The sequence below is a fragment of the Epinephelus fuscoguttatus genome, linkage group LG21, assembly GCF_011397635.1.
Source record: "Epinephelus fuscoguttatus linkage group LG21, E.fuscoguttatus.final_Chr_v1".
Taxonomy (NCBI): Eukaryota; Metazoa; Chordata; class Actinopteri; order Perciformes; family Serranidae; genus Epinephelus; species Epinephelus fuscoguttatus.
In genome coordinates, this window is record NC_064772.1 from 4,356,277 (window position 1) to 4,372,887 (window position 16,611).

The 16,611-nt window shown below is 41.1% G+C and overlaps 1 protein-coding gene across 2 annotated transcripts in view; it reads right to left on the reverse strand.

Moving 5' to 3' along the window:
- Window positions 1-2,727: 2,727 nt before the first annotated feature.
- Window positions 2,728-16,611, reverse strand: part of LOC125882095 (melanoma receptor tyrosine-protein kinase-like) — a 101,677-nt gene continuing 87,793 nt past the window's right edge. The window contains exons 23-27 of one of the 2 annotated variants that reach the window (XM_049565763.1): window positions 15,814-15,960; window positions 14,351-14,448; window positions 9,467-9,610; window positions 9,102-9,195; window positions 2,728-8,795 (exon numbers count right to left, since the gene is read on the reverse strand). In XM_049565763.1, the coding sequence (XP_049421720.1) occupies window positions 8,431-8,795; window positions 9,102-9,195; window positions 9,467-9,610; window positions 14,351-14,448; window positions 15,814-15,960 (848 nt within the window). In that variant the 3' untranslated portion in view covers window positions 2,728-8,430. Of the gene's footprint in view, window positions 8,796-9,101; window positions 9,196-9,466; window positions 9,611-14,136; window positions 14,200-14,350; window positions 14,449-15,813; window positions 15,961-16,611 lie in introns of those variants that run through there. The other variant, XR_007448298.1, reaches the window with a different exon arrangement.

The following is a 16,611-nucleotide window of genomic DNA, read 5'->3' on the forward strand; positions in this document are numbered from 1 at the left end:
CGTGCGCCCAAAAGCTGAAAATGGCGTGCTCCAAAAAAGAATATGATTTATAAAACCGTGCGCACGCACACTTGCACACCTGCACACCTGCACACTATCTCTTTATAAATCACAGACCTCCTGTAGTTGTGCGCACCCAGATCCGCCTCATATTCCGCCCTCTACACGCCCTAGTTCAACCATAAATGGTCATGCAAATCACCTCATGAATGCGATCTGCATATAAATAAGCCGGCATGCGGGTGAGAAATGAACCAAAAAACGGAATTTCTCCGAGACTGAGCTAGAGACCCTTTAACGGGAAGAGGAGGACTGAAGAAAGATTTTATTTGGTGGCCACAGCAGCGGGATCACTAATAAAAGAAAGCGAAAAAAAAGTGGCAACACATCAACGCTGCTGATGCTGTCAGCTGTGTTTGTGGGACTGCACGGACAGTGACAGAGAAAAAAAAAAAGTGGTCTGATCTAAAGGTAGACCAAATACTTCTACTCCTTTACCAACATGTAGTTAATGTGTTGCTTTTAAATCTGAGGATGTTTGACATTGATGTGCGACATAAAGAATCACATTTATTAAAGGTGGAGGCAAAAAGGAGTATGTGCCAGTGCCATCTTGCGCAATTACACACGAGGGTCACTGCAGTATTTATATGTTTATGGCAATTAGTCTTATCAGACACCTGGCCTGAATTACAGCATGAACCAGTGGTATCCCTGTCCCAAAATACAACGTGTAATTTGAAATACAATTCAAAGATGAAAGTGTAATAGGCGAACACGTTTCTTCATGCCGGTTTTGTCATGAACAGCACATGTCTAAGTAGGGCTGATGAAATGAGTGTAACGGTTGTATAAATATATATATATAAATATATTCCATGCAGTCGCGCCGTCCTCTCCCCCTCCTGCGCTCACGGAGTGGACAATGAGACGTTAGAGGCAGTGCGGATTAAATATGCATTTAGAAAGAATTTCAATTCAGGATTTGAGTTGGATTTTACAACGTTTTTATGAAACAATTATCACTCACTCCAAGCACAAGATAAGGCTGCTGGATTTAATTTCAATGATAACGTGGATCTAAGGCAGATATAGCGTGACATTAAATTTGTGTGAGACATCAATAAAAATCTGACTCCACTTCTCCACCTCGCCATCTGCGTTGCCACTTCCCAGTGTCTTCCAAAATGTGCGCACGCATGACTCAGAGTTTGCTTACAGGTGCGCACATTCTCCTGCCAAGTTTATTTTTATAAATCACAACCTTTGCGTGGTAAGTGGCATACGCCACTTTCAAGGCCTGTTTTGTACGTAAGCAAGCTTTATAAATGAGGCCCCAGAACACAGCATGAATTAGTTTCAGTGACATCTGGGGTGTCTTGAAACAATATTTCTCTTTCCTGTGTATATGTTCCTAAAATATCTTTTTTTGTTTTGTTTTCTATCGTCACAGCGTCATGTTTACCATAGTTTGTCCTTTGTACTGAACTGTTCTGCTCTGTTCTATTGTATTTAATTCAACAAAGATTTTGGGGGGTGAAAAATTGAACATATTTTTGTGGTAAAATTGTTGACATAAAATGGCAGCATGTTGAGACCACAAACAGAAAGTTTTCCCCGGTCAAAATTAGACTTTTGCTGAAATTATCATTTTGTTCACTTACCATGCAGATACTCAGCTTCATCTAATGTAAGACAATAAAACAGACACAACTTTAATGTTTTTCCAACAAAAAGGTGGCCTTGTTAGCAGGTTTGATGAACCCTGTAGAACAACCAAGATTACTCAAACTGTGGCTTCACAACAAATTTCACATTTTTTGAGGGGGGGGGGGGGGTAAAAATGTGTAAACTGCATCGTTAAGGCAGACGAGTGGAGCTGGTAAACATCACGTTTATACACTTTACACAGAATTAAAATCAAAACTGAGTTAAGTAAAATATTTACTGAATGTGTTAGTGTCTGTTAATGAGTTGTAAAAAATAGTAAATCATTTTTCAGAAGATGTAGATGTTTATCGTAAGCTAGCTCAGGCTCTGTTAAATTTAACAACATGCTAACATAGCAAGGCAAGCTAATCACTAACATGCTCATTTAAAAAGGAAAACAACCAGTGCCTTGAGATGGCTGTCAGAGATGACAGAGGTATGATCACGTTACACTGTCTGAAGTGTTACAGGTGCTGTATTCCATGTTTTATTTAAGAGGATTAGCGTACCGTTACCTAACTTTTACAACTGGAAAACACCAATTACGATTCAGCGCCAGAAGTTGCGCCCCCTTAATTCACACAAGGATCATGGGGGCTAGAAATATGGTGGATATAGTTGTAGTTACAATTAATCATGCAACAGTAAGTGCGTTAATATCCACTTGTTTTTATGCACATTTTTAATTTCCTGTTGTATGAGGTGCAAAGGTTGGGGTGTCAATGAACACTTTAAAAGCTTTTTAAAGATGGGCAGTAAGTAACGTTCCATAAATATGGGCACATTTGTTTCTCTTGTGATCAGTAATTAATGTCCTCAAGAACCTGAAGAGTAAACAGTCTCTCAGCTTCCGTACATTTGCACTAACAGCAGCAATGAACAGTAACAAGCAGTGATAGTTAACAGAGTCAGTGTGCAGTTACAGTAAATCAGAGTTTGGCTCATTCTCATCAAGTAAAGGAGAAAATAAAAAAAACTTTTTACACTCAAGCACAAATTCATCAAAGCTAGTACACGAAAAAAAAAAAAAAAGCTTAACTCAAGGTGTTTCAAGTCAAATGGTGACAGAAGGTTTTTCACTTTGTTGTGATTTAACTGGTGACATTAACTAGTAAAACTGCTTGGAAACCTTCTCTCCTAGTTCAAGTGGGAATTTAACCTAAAAACAAGCAAATTATTCATTCAACATGTGAACACAAATGTTAATATTTACATCATCATTCAAGAGCTCACCTGTCTAACACAAATACTGTTGGTCCATCCAAACAGTCACTGCCCAGTGGATGGAAACTCGCCTTCTTCTTCTACGTACACAACAAACCAAACTAATTAACTCAGCCAGAAGGAATGCAAATAAAACTAAACCCAGGTGAGCAGAAACTTTCAAAATGTCCACAGCATGAAATAAAAACCTTTCAGCTTCAACAGAGGAGGAGTCTTTGAGAATTTGTTCTCCAGCCAGTGGCGCCCCCCAGAAATTTCTCGTCAGTGTGGTCAGATGGGGCCATTCTGAAAATCTTGGGGTGGCTCAAGAATACCAGAAGCCATCACTGAATTTCATGAATTAGCTCATGTTGTTAAAGTATAGAGGCTAGTTGAAAACTATGTTACTGTGGAGAGTTAAGGAATCACATACTGATGTACTTTTGTTTCTTATTTTACAATGAATGTTACTAATTCTCTGATGTGTATAGACTAATAAAGGTAAGGTTATCATTTTCACTTCCAAGACAATCCTGTTTTAATGTGTTGTGTATCTGTATTCGGTGATTCATTGTTCTTCAAACAGGCTAGCCATGCCAGTGGTTCCCTGCAAAATTTTGCCTAAATTTGGAGGGTTATTCAGCCTCTGACAAGCTGTGCCAACATGGTTGGTACCAATCAGCCCGTTCTCATTCTGAAGTTGTTGAATACAACCGTTTTGTCAGTGATTTCAGCCTCAGACACCTGACGGCAAAAGCCACCTTTGGCGACGGTATGTTATGCCACCAGGTGGTGTCAGATTGAAAGGATGCCGGCAACAACATAATATAAGTTGGAAAGTCCCTATGGGCCGGGTGGGAGGGTTGGTGGATGGGTCCAACAAACACTGGACTTTGACCCAGGAGCCTGGTATTCACTACCTGTATGAATGTAGAGGCAAACCATGATGTTTCTTTCCAAACCACATGCCTTTGTTAACATCCCAGTATTGGTTGCGGCGTCATGGAATGTCAACAGCAGACACAGGAGGATACCTCACATGTAATATGTAGACATGAAAGGCCACTGGCAAAGCTGCGATATGTGATGACCTGGCATGAGAAGGTGTTGTAACAATGGGTGGTTAGGCTGTCTAGATAAACCAGATAAATTGTGCCCAGATATAAATGAGTGTGCTGCCACCCATTGAATTATTTTCTTGGGAAGGGGGGTTAGTGCCACCAAAGGTAAAAAAACAAACAAACAAAAAAAAACAGACTCACTGTTCCTCTGGAATTACTGCTCCTTGAACTCAACGCTTTTCATGGACCAAAGTTTTAAAAGGAGATGTTGTGAATATTGAGAACATTGAGTGGGCACTCGATGGAAATACAGCTACAAATACAATTAAAAGTTTAAGATGGGCAAAATATTTAATATTTAAGGATATGTTGTCATAACAAAAGTTTTTCTTACTTAAAATGGAATAATTTGGTATCTAACAACCAGGACTTACGTAAGTTCCCCTATTTAGCATTTACAAGCAATAACGTTTCAGAAATAATTCATAACAGACTGGAATGTAGCTGTAAGTAGATCTAAGTGTTTGTTAACACTACTATAACTAATCCTGTGGACAGACAGAAGTGGAGGCTGCTATATAAATAGATCATGAATGATAATATATTAAAGCTGTTTAAGTTATATAAAATATATCCTCATAGGAAATTTTTTTAATTGTTTATGAAAACAAAATTAATTGATAAACATTTTAAAAAAAATCTCATAAAAATCTGTTATATTGAGGTGTTACCATAACATGAGAAATATCTTGTTATAACATGAAATATATCTCATTCTCACAGAGATTTAAAAATGTCTAATAATGTTACTGAGTTTTCAGCCTATGGCGCACTGAGAGATATGCTCCAGAGGCTTCTCACCCCCAGTTGGAGGCGCCACTGTGCTTACTGATACATGATGGAGCTAAGGATCTATTAGGTATCCCTGCATACTGTCTCTCTACAGCCTTTCTAAACAAGACTATATGATTACAAATTATAAGACGCAGGTCACAACCACTTTGTGTTGATTTGATGACAATTACGAAATACTAGTCATAAGAACACATTTGCAATGTTTCATCTTTGGTGAATCCACCTTTATAAACCTTGTGTCAGTTTATTAATTTTCAGCTTTTAAGTCCTGATTTTGTTTCTCTCATTCTTATTGTTGATGAACAAATTCATGCAGGATGGAAGGAAGGATGCAAAGGAATGATGAGGTGGAAAACAAATTGAAAATGATGTGGTGCTTTGTCAGCAATAGAGAAAGGTCTGGAATCACAAATGATCTTTCTGCTATATCAGGAAAAAAAGAAAAAAAAATTGGCTTGTTTGCATTTCTTTTAACCAATTACAGGGGCCAGGATGCAGTGATGGTGCTCTTGCAAAATAGTGTCAGGGGTGAACTTGTCTTGATGGAACATTTACATGTGGGGAGGTGAGTGCTGTCATTGAAATGGCCCCACAAAAGGAAACGTTACAAAAAAAGATTAACAGTCGTGTGTCACTGTGTGATTCAACTTTTCGTGATGAAAAAGACAAACATGATCAAATACTCAGAGGCCTGATTCTACTTTAGCTCTGGAGGAGCTCCCTGGACCCATTAAAACCACAGATGATCTGCTGGCTGTATGTGGCTCTGACAGAGCATTATTATGATGATATCACAGAAGCTCATATGAAGTGGAACAGATCGGTACATTACTGTAAATTCAATCCAGAAGCTTACAAAGAGGCAAAGTCTGTCGTGGATGCCCAAGAAACACGACTGTCAAAAATATTTGTGGCAGCTTTGGTCGCTCTAGTCGCTCATTACGTGAATCATTGAATGTTAGATGGTGCTTGTCAATTTAAAGGAGCTGCAAAGCGGACTACTGGCTTGAAAGCAGCGTAGTTGCTGCTTGCTGTTGTCCAGTCAAAAAGCTCATAGTTGGCCTACAGAAAGTTATGTTTGGTCAATGAAAACAGAAAACGTATGTTATCCCATTCAAACCAAGCAAGGGAGACTTGCATGCTCATTGCAACATTAGCCTGCAATTCTCTCCTCTATTACTTACTTTACACACTTTAAGGGTCCTATTTAGATGGTCTAAAATGGACGGCAGAGGGCGCATAATCCATGTCGCAAGTGTCACTGCTATTTAGATGCAGGCGTAGTTGTCATTTTCACGCCCTGCGCCCTCGTCCCCTAACAAGCAAATGAACTTGCGCTTCTCTGGGTGTGTTGGTCTAAAAATGAGGAGTGGTCAGGCGCAGTCATGGCGCGTTGCTAGTTAGATGACGTAAAAAGCAAATGCGCCAGTGACCAACAAAAACCTGGTCTAAAGTCAACGGCACAGTATTTCGCTGTTAAACAAGTTAGTAATATGCGTCTCTAGGCGGGTGCACAACGCGCGTGCACTCTGCTCAGACACACACGGAGCAGCCACACATATGCAAAAGATAACAAATAAAAATATTACAATGTGAAAGGTTATTATTGTGCACATTAAAATATTTATCAGAAACACGTCTTAATGGTCAGTCATTAATCAGAATGATCTAATCGCAGTAATAATGATTATCATAATCTGTAATAATGACAAATGAAATTGTGAAATTATCTGACCAATCCATCATTTTTTTGATTGAAAACCAAAATTCACACATTGCATTTATTTTAACATGTTATACTAGGCTACATTATATACTAGGCTACATTATATTATATTATTATATTGTAATCTGAGTGTAGAGAGGACACACATGCAAATAAGAGGCAGAACACAGCTCTAGGAAACATGTGAAAACAATTCACAAACGTGGGTGGGGGAGAAAACGCTGAACAGGTCCTAGCTGCAGGATTAGCGCCTTGGGGAACTCTGCGGCAGTCCTGACAGCTGTGCTCTGTTATATGTTGAAAACAGGTTTGAATAATATTCCACAGATATTTAGTAATGTCTTTCTTGTATTAGTGATCCCACGCCTGCTTTACCTCGGGGAGCTTGGGTGCCTGTTTGCTGTCCTCGTAGATCTGGTTCTGACGGGCCTTCACCTTCCACACAAGGAGATCCATCTCCTCAGCTGTAAAATGCTCACTCTTTCCAGTTGGTAGGTCCGCCATCTAACTAGCTCTCTGCCGTGTGCTACAATCGCGCCTCTTTTAAAGGGAATGAGAGGTGACACTCTGATTGGCTTATTGAATGATACGCCCAAAACACACCCATGACTAATTCACAGAGTAAGTCCAACCCTTTTAGACTCTCCGCCATGGCGCACAGTCTAAAATCGCGCTGTCTAACTAGCAAGTGACTGGGACACGCCCATGCGCCGCACGCCTGGTGCTTTGCGTTTTAGACCATCTAAATAGGGCCCTGTCACTCCCCAGACCAACCAACTATATCTGCAACGCAGTCCTAAGCCTCATTCTTTTTATTTTGATCTCTGTAAGTGAACAGCAACACATTATAAAGGACTGAGTGGGCGCGAACGCAAGTTACAATCTTCTTGATATCCATTGTTGGAACAAGTGTGCTGTAGGAACCAAAGTTACATTACATGGCTTGTTCTCTGGGACCCACTTCATCGAAGCACGTCAGCATTCCAATTGGTTGTCGCTGAACTGCGTCAGAGCTCATTACCATAAAGTTAATCGAGTTTTAACTCTGCTTCGGTCGCTTTGGCTGCCCAAGACGCGCGGCTGACAACCAGGTCGCCCAAGTCGCCAGACTCTCATTGAAAATGAATGACTTCCGCCTAACGTACAGTTAGCGAAGTAACTGCCACTGGAGATGAGGTGCTGCTGCTAGAGTTAAAATGTGGCAAATTAACTCCCAGTGACCGTGTCAGAAAACAGATCAACATCAGGCATGAGAGTCCTGTAAGTCTGGATTTTTCCGAGGTGCGTTCACAAGTGGTTTTATTTGTTATAGATCTTTAAAATAATTCACTGAAACAACAAAGCAGATGTGTCTTATTACACGATCCAAACCTTCATCAAAATGTGCCTTTTTCAACGTGTAAGCTGTCAAAGGTTGTTGCTTCCATAGTGAAGGGGATTTGGAAACAGTAACACGCAGACGGCACTGGCAGGTTTCCATCCACAGTCTACATCTGGTGAGTCAGACTACCATCTGAGGGACCGGGATGTACCAATTAAAATCACTGTTCAGGTGACACTGAAGAGTTTATGTGAGTTTTGTTGAGAGACTCAACAGCTTGTGGCTGTTTGGTTTTCACGTTCCCACTCCAAGTGTCAAACAAATGAATGCAGCCATTTAAAAGTTGAAGAAACATCCACTTTGTAAGCAGGAGGTTGGTTTGAATCCCTGCTTAAAGTCTGGCTCTCCTCTTCCTCAGTAACTGTTTGGTCAGCGTGTGGGTTCCAGTCAGGATTTCCTGGAAATTTTTACAATTAAAACAGATAAATTAAATACTGTCTGCAGCCACAGAAACCTCACACCATCAGTCTAAACTCTCTGAGTGTTGCTGCCCCCTAGCGGACAGGGGTGTGCAGTGCAGCACCCAGACCCAGGTACTCGAGGTTCTCTGCTGCCGGCAGGAAAAGACCGTTCCCAGTTAAAGTGGTGGGGTTGGTGCTGGGGGGCGTTGCCTGTGGTGGGAAGTCAGCCTGGTAGTCCGGGCTGTTGAGGCTGTCGCTGTTAGTCAGGGGGAGCGAGTTTTGGGCAGTGTTCAGGTATTCAGGTCCCTCAGGAACTCGGGTGAAAGGCTCCGGATCCTCCCGCAGGGAGGGGTGCGAGGCGGCACCCCATCCTGGGCTCAGGTCCTCGTAGTTGGGATTCAAAACCTCCGACAGCTTGCTGCTACAGCTGGTTTCACTTAAACTCTGGTTCATGTATTCTGAAAGAGAGAAAAGGAGAAAAGATTTGTGTGTTTATTTACTCACTGATTTATTTATTGTCCTTCAGTCTTTATTTCATGTGTTTTGTCTTTTTTCATGAAACACTGAGTGACATTTTGCTCTGTATAAACAAATGTTTGATCATTCACAAATTAGCTAAACCATTTCCACTGTACCACATGCTGACTTAGTGTTTTTTACATTTCTTATTTTAACAAGCGTGTCACATTGTTTTCTGTTAGGTTCTTAATCGTTCTGTTATCAATTTTAATAATATTTTGTCAGTAATCCACACAGATGTGTACCATGGCTGGTGAAGTCTTCCTTATCCAGTGCATTGTGAGTTGGATCGGTGATGTAACGCAGAGCGATACTGTTCTCTCTGACTGGATGACCGTTCTGACATGAAGAAAGAGAGGCAGCAGAGGACGCACATTTTGTCAACAGAACACTTGAAGAAAAAGTTTGTTTACTTTTCATGCAACAGATCATTTTAATTATTTATTTACTGTTTTTTTTTTTCTATTTTATCTCTTCTTCAGTGACACAATTTTTTTTTACATCATGTCAATGACTCAAACTGAAAGTGGAGAGAGAAAACAAGAGACCAAAAACATAAGTTATTAAAGGTCATACAGACCTGATAACTGTAAGAAAGGTGTGTGTATACCGTGGTGTTGCAGGCACGGTTGTCATGGTTATCCAGTCCTTTGTAAGGCAGCAGGTACTCATCTGCATCGACCACGTCCTCCATGTCATCTGAGCTCAGCAGGCGAGAGTAAAACCTGCTGTCTGTGGGACTGGGGAGGTCACCCTGAGACAGGAGTCAGATTATGTTCACCATTTTTAGTGCTATTTTTGGTTGGGTAATTTACCAACATAAAAATGCAGTTATTTTGACCAACAGGCGCAAGTTTGACAAGAAAACTGTCGTTCACAATGATGTGCATGTGATATTTAGAGCTGCAGATGAAAGGCTGCACATTATTATTTTTTTTCTTCTATATAAATATGCACACATACACAGAGGTGGAAAAAGTACTGAAAATTCTACTCAAGTAAACATACCTACTTTTACTTTAGTTACTTCCAACAACTTGATGGGGGTCACTCATATGCAGTGCAAAAATGGTCCAGGTAGGGAGTATAAGTAACTTAAGGGGTATGCTGTAAATCCAATCTGAAAACTGGTTATTTTTCTATGATGAACCATAGAATTCAATCAAATTTAGGGCTGCACAATATCATTAGAGCATCACCATCGCAATGTGTTCTTGTGCAATAGTCACATTGTGAGACTCGCAGTTTAAGTTCATCATAACAATATAATATTAGTCAAAGGCAATATGCCATACTTATTTTGCTGGTTAATACTTTAGGTTGTGAAGTTCTCAATTTCCAGGACAGTTTGATTGTAAAATGTATATTTCATGCAAATACAGCCTTTCCAAAGCCCAAATGATGACTTCTTTCCAAATAGAGCTATTCAAGTTATTGCAATACACTGTATATTGCAAGGGCGGCACAGTGGTGTGGTGGTTAGCACTCTTGCCTCACAGCAAGAGGGTTGCCGGTTTGATCCCAGGTGTGGGAGCCCTTCTGTGCGGAGTTTGCATGTTCTCCCCGTGTCAGTGTGGGTTCTCTCCGGGCACTCCGGCTTCCTCCCACAGTCCAAAGACATGCAGATTGGGGACTAGGTTAATTGGTGACTCTAAATTGTCCGTAGGTGTGAATGTGAGCGTGAATGGTTGTCTCTATGTGTCAGCCCTGCGATAGTCTGGCGACCTGTCCAGGGTGTACCCTGCCTCTTGCCTGATGCCAGCTGGGATAGGCTCCAATGAATGTATATTGCAATACATGTCACAGTATACAAAATTGTCGTCGCATTGTCAGTTTTGCCTAATATTGTGCAGCCCTCATTCATTTTGACTCACCAACACAACTGTTAGACTGATGATACACAGAGCAACTTTTTGAGCAATGTCGTTGGGCATTATTCTCAGGGATGCAAACAGGTGTATGGTCAACAAAGAGAGAGCTTGTCAAAGTGAAATTCTCAATATTAAAATACACTAACCCTGGGGCATCGGTGGCTTAGTGGTAGAGCAGGCACCCCATGTACAAGGCTGTTGCCGCAGCGGCCTGGGTTAGACTCCAGCCTGTGGCCCTTTGCTGCATGTCACTTCCTCTCTCTCCCCCCCTTCACACTTGTCTGTCCTATCAATTAAAGGCTGAAATTGCCCCCAAAAAATACATATATATAAAAAAAATACACTAACCCTAGGCTAATTTGGAAGAATAGGTGTATTCCAAAACAACAAATCCATTGAGCAACAGTGTTTTCCCTATATGCAACTAGCAATGGTGGTGCTCTGCTGCTGAAATATGACCACTGCTGCTGATTTATTTTTCTTTTTTTTTTTTTTTTTGTCTTAGCTCTTTAGAAACTACCGTTATATTATTTGGTGCTATGGACCCTTCATATCCAGGTCAATTCACACACCTGTGAGTAAAGCATATAAGGGGAGAGGAGAGCGCTCCGTCTTATCTCTTCATAAACTAAGGTTATATTTTTTTGAGCGACAGACGCTTAATATAATAACATCACAATATACTATTTATCATGTTATATGGTGAAACATTTCACTTTATAACGTGATGACATTGTTTACACAACAGCATGTCATTTCTGTCTCTACATGGTCGCGCCTTTACAATCCTCCTCTGCTCTCTATATCACGCACAGCGGATTTCGGTCCCGATGCACGCGCACGCACATACACACACACACACACACAAACACACACACACACACAGACACAGGTGAGCACAGAAGAGCGCGGCTTGGGCCGTATTTTTCTGACCGACAATTATACACGGCACTGTGCACACGGGGTTTTCTTTTATTTCGTTTCTTTTTCGTTCATTTCAACTGTTGTGTCTGCTTTTTTTTTTTTTTTCAATGTAGCGAAGTACAATACTTCAGTCAAAATTTACTTAAGTAAAAGTAAAATTACAGATTTCAAAAACTACTGAAAAAATTACAAATTACACAAAAAAACTACTCAGTAACGCGAGTAAATGTTATTAGTTACTTTCCACCTACACACACACACACACACGCACACACACACACACAGCCTGACTTCATTCAACAAGTGTTTGCTCATATCGTCACAGTCTGGGCCTTTCCCAATCTGCCCCCTACACCCTCTCCCCATCCATTTCCACAGCATTTAATGTTCACGCTGAGGTGCTGTCCCAAACCAACTAGCAAGGAATGGAAGTGCATTAGAAAACCCTCCAACAGCAAGCCTGCACCGATGCCTTATTGATCATGTGCAACGCAGAACTGTGTTTGTCATGGAAGATGCTCCGTACAAATATAGTTCCACACAACTACCCTTAGCAATGTTAACTGTTCAAACTAAGGTAGACATTTAAAATTGCCATACAGATGTTAACATCTTAAATGCGACAGTGTATTTAGGACCAAATCTACACCTCTCTAGTCTCTATAAAACAGTAACTGTTGCAACAATGAGCAGCTTATAAACATCAGAGTGAAAAACAAGAAGTTGTTAACAAAAGTAAAAGACAAGAAACATCACCAGCTAATCTCAGGGATAAGTTTTATACGCTTTTATGTATTATTTATTTACTTATTTATCCATTCATTCATTTATTTATTTATTTTAACGGCAAAAGGATGATATACGCTACCAAAATTCTGGTAAACCTCAGCATGAATCAAAGAAAAGTGATACATATAATACATATAATGAATATAAAATGGGAGTAATTTTTCCTCTTGATGACCAAATATAAAAACAGCTCCTTTTTCCACTGCAGAGAGGGAAGTATGTCCCAAAGCCTGCTGCTGTGTGTACACCCTACACCTTGATGTAGGGTGTTTCATTCAGCTGTGAAGGTGACTACAAACACACTGACTCGCCGAGCTGGAGTGGGGTTGGGAAGGGTCCGGTTTTGGAAAGGCTCTGTCACAGGCGTAACTTCCGGGGGGGATGCAGGGGACATGTCCCCTGCAATATTTAGAAGAGATGAAATTGCCCCCCCCCCCCCCAAAAAAATAACAACAATGACAACCCCTCCCCTAAAGAGGTAAAAATCACAGCCCAGCGGCTCTAAACACTTAATTATCTTTCTTATCCATAAAATATCGATAAAACAATAGCATATTGTCTCGCGACAAACACTTATGCGCCTTCGATAGAAAAAACGTTCGATATAACTTTCGATAATGTTACTGTATTCTGTCAGGAAAAAACACAAGGAAAGCCTCGCGAGTTACCCTCGGAGTCAAGCTGTGCGAGGTTGGTTGCATAAACGCACTCACTTGCTCCCTGGTAACCTAGCAACGGTGTCACGCAAACAGCTAACAACATCAGGTTTGGTTGCGCCATTCTCGTGTGTGAACACAGGTCCGCTTATAAGCCGTGGCTTTGGGCTTGTTTTTTGTAAAGTTGCTTACAAATATGGGAAGTCGCGGGTTGAGTTTTTTTTGGGGCTTGTTTCTTGGGCTTGCTTTCTAAACGTCGCCTTTTGACTGCAGGATGTTTCCACAGCTCCGCTCCCTCCGCCCTACCCATCTCCACATACACACAGGTGACAGTCAGTCAATGAGACTTTTCACATTTAAATTGCGCGATTAATGGTGGTTCTTTAACTACTTCACTAACAAGTGGGCAAAATATGGAAAGAATACAATAAAGATTTGTAGAAAGAGAGAGGATTAAAAGCTTCGACTTCAAGAGGGGGACGATTCAAAGGCAGTGTGCCGAGCTGTTACATGTCATTACAAGTCTACCTCAGGTTTGCACTAATTTCTACATAGCACTTTCCTCACTCTGTGAATCACTTATATGGCTGTTGCCGCCGCGCCCGGGTTCGACTCCGGCCTGTGGCCCCTTGCTGCATGTCATTCCCTCTCTCTCTCTCTCCCCCTTCACACTCAGCTGTCCTATCAATTAAAGGCAAAAATGCCGAAAAAATATCTTTTAAAAAAAAAAAAAAAAAAAAAAGATGTATTTTCTCCTGGTCCTTATTTTGAATAGGTTATAAAAAAAATATTGCTAATTATCGTTATGAATCAATATGAACCAGCTATATCGTGATATACTTTTCAGCCATATCGCCCACCCCTAAGGTGTGTTTCTTCATGACTCCTATCAAATTAAAAATGTTGTCATATTCATTAAAACAGTGATGTAATCCTGGTGCTATAAATGTTACATTTGATGTTATCATCATAAATGAGACACTAAAATCAATACCGTAATTTAAAAAGTGAAAATCTTAAACTGTTGGTTTGTTTCCAACCTGTTTGATCATCTGCTTTTCTTTTTAGTGACATCAACATGTTGACAGATCTCAGCTGTTAACCTGGTGAGTACAAAGTTGTTATTACTGATAGAAATAATAATGGACAAAACCACCAAAATAAGACCCAAGTTCTGATGAACCGTTATGTTCTTTAACGAAAGAGGTCATTCTGTCTTACACACACACACACACACACACACTCTCAGTGTACCTGTACGACCAGGTATCTGGACGGATCTCTGGCCATTTTTGAGAACTCCACTATCAGCTCTCTGAACCTGGGACGACTGGATGGGTTGATCATCCAACCTGGACAGAGAGAGAGGAAATATGGACTCAATATTGTCCAGCTGTCTTTTTTAAAATGGTACTGCAGTCTTTTCAGTCATGCTAGCAGTGTGGGATGTCGGTTGGCCCACTCCAGACTGGTAGGCCTACTATTGTCTTTGACCTACAGAAATGAACAAACACTAAACTTAAAGGACAAGTCCAGTATTTTGCACTTTGAGCCCCATTTCTGGGTTGTTTATGATGAGAATTTTGCTTTCCCCTGCCTGGCTTAACAGTGCTGCCTATGGCCATGTGTGAATCTGTCCCTAAAACCACCCTAAACGTTAGTTTTCAAAGCCATGAAACTCACCCAGTGATCAGTGGTGTTCATTGATGTTCTGACATAAAAATTGTAGCAAACTGTGGTTGCCATCCGTGTTCTCTAAGTTTTTATTGTAAACTTCCACTTGATCGTTCGTTTGACCCTGAGGCGTTATACACTCCAGCCCACTTGATGGCGATAATGCTCCTTTACGTGGGTGTCACCAATCAGGAGGAAACCATTGCAACATAATGGGACACAGAGAAGAAGCAGAAGAAGAAGGTTGCCGTTTTGTTTAAAGGCATCGTACTGCGAAGGTTGTTTAAACGCGAGTAATCCATTGTGCAGTTTTTTAAACTTTTTTTGTTTTCGTTCGTTCTCGTTCTTCCTGCAGGAGCACACACAGCACTGTCGATCCGGCACTTTTGCTGAGCTAAAAGACTACAATGACTACAACCTTGTTGTAAACAACCCCCTTTCTGTTTCCGGTGGCGGATTACTACCAACAGACAATGAGGTTTTCTATAGAAAATCAATGGGGTAGACAAAATGCCAGATAAATCATCACGGAAACCACAGTTTGCTACGATTTTTATGTCAGAATATGAAAGAACACCACTGACCACTCAGTGAGTTTCATGGCTTTGAAAATGAAAGTTTAGGGTGGTTTTAGGACAGGTTCACACATGGCCATAGGCAGCGCTGTTAAGCCAGGCAAGGGAAAGCCAAATTCTCCGAAAATGAGCAATCGTCACTATTTTGGTCTTAACCACTCTATTTCATCATAAACAACCAAGAAATGGGGCTCAAAGTGCAAAATACTGGACTTTTCCTTTAAACCCCTTTCCCACCAAAATTAGCAGGTGTATGCAGGTTTTTTTAAACTATGCTTAAAACAGGCAATTTTCCCATTGCCAGAAGACCAGAGCTGTGTGCATGGCTCTGCAGCAGACAATATGCCTCTGTGTGTGTGTGGTCATGTTAGCGTGCTGATGTTAGCATTTAGCTCTAGTCTAAGAATAATCTAAAAGAGCTGTTAGCATGGCTGGTCATTCTTTGTTGTGTCTATCTTCAGCTCTTACATTTCACCATGATCATGTAGACATCAATGGTGCAGACAGGGGGTTGGGGCAACCGGTCTCCTCTCTCCAGCACTGAGGCAATCTCACTGGCCGGGATGCCATCATACGGCTTGGAACCAAATGTCATAAGCTCCCACACTGTTACACCTGCAGAACACAGACCATCAACCACTCAAACTGACTCGCTAGTTGTTAAAGTCACGTCAACACAGGTCCAAAAAGACAACTGTTATCAGAAGGTAGAATTTTCTTCTGATGAGTAAAAAGCTGGTTGTTTGAGTATTTTAAGGAAACAGTATTAAACCATTTAGACACACAGAAAGTGATGTTTTCACACAGCTGACATGAAGTTGTTGCAATATAACCAATCAGGGCCCTGTCCATTGTTCCACCAGCTCATAATTTCAGACCCCCAGTAGTCCAAAATATGCCCCATTTGACTGAAGGGCCATTTCTCCGACAGCCCAGTATCCACAAAACAATAGTACCTTGCTCTGAAGACTACACACTCTCCGAAACAGATGCACATGACTAATTATATTGAACAAACATTTAAATGTAACACTTTTGTTTTTGCTCTCATTTCTCACAGGTTTAAGTTAAAGATCTAGGGCTCTAGTTACACAGACCGGGCGAGGCGGGGCGCAGTGCACCTGCGCTTCACCAACTGGGTGTGGCCAGGCGGATTTTACCGTGCGCGCTGGCGCAGCTACTCCTCTTTCCCACCTCCGTCCCTCCTACCTGCGCAAGTCGGAAAGAGGGAGGAGAGAAAGCATGGAGTGGGTTTTACACACATCA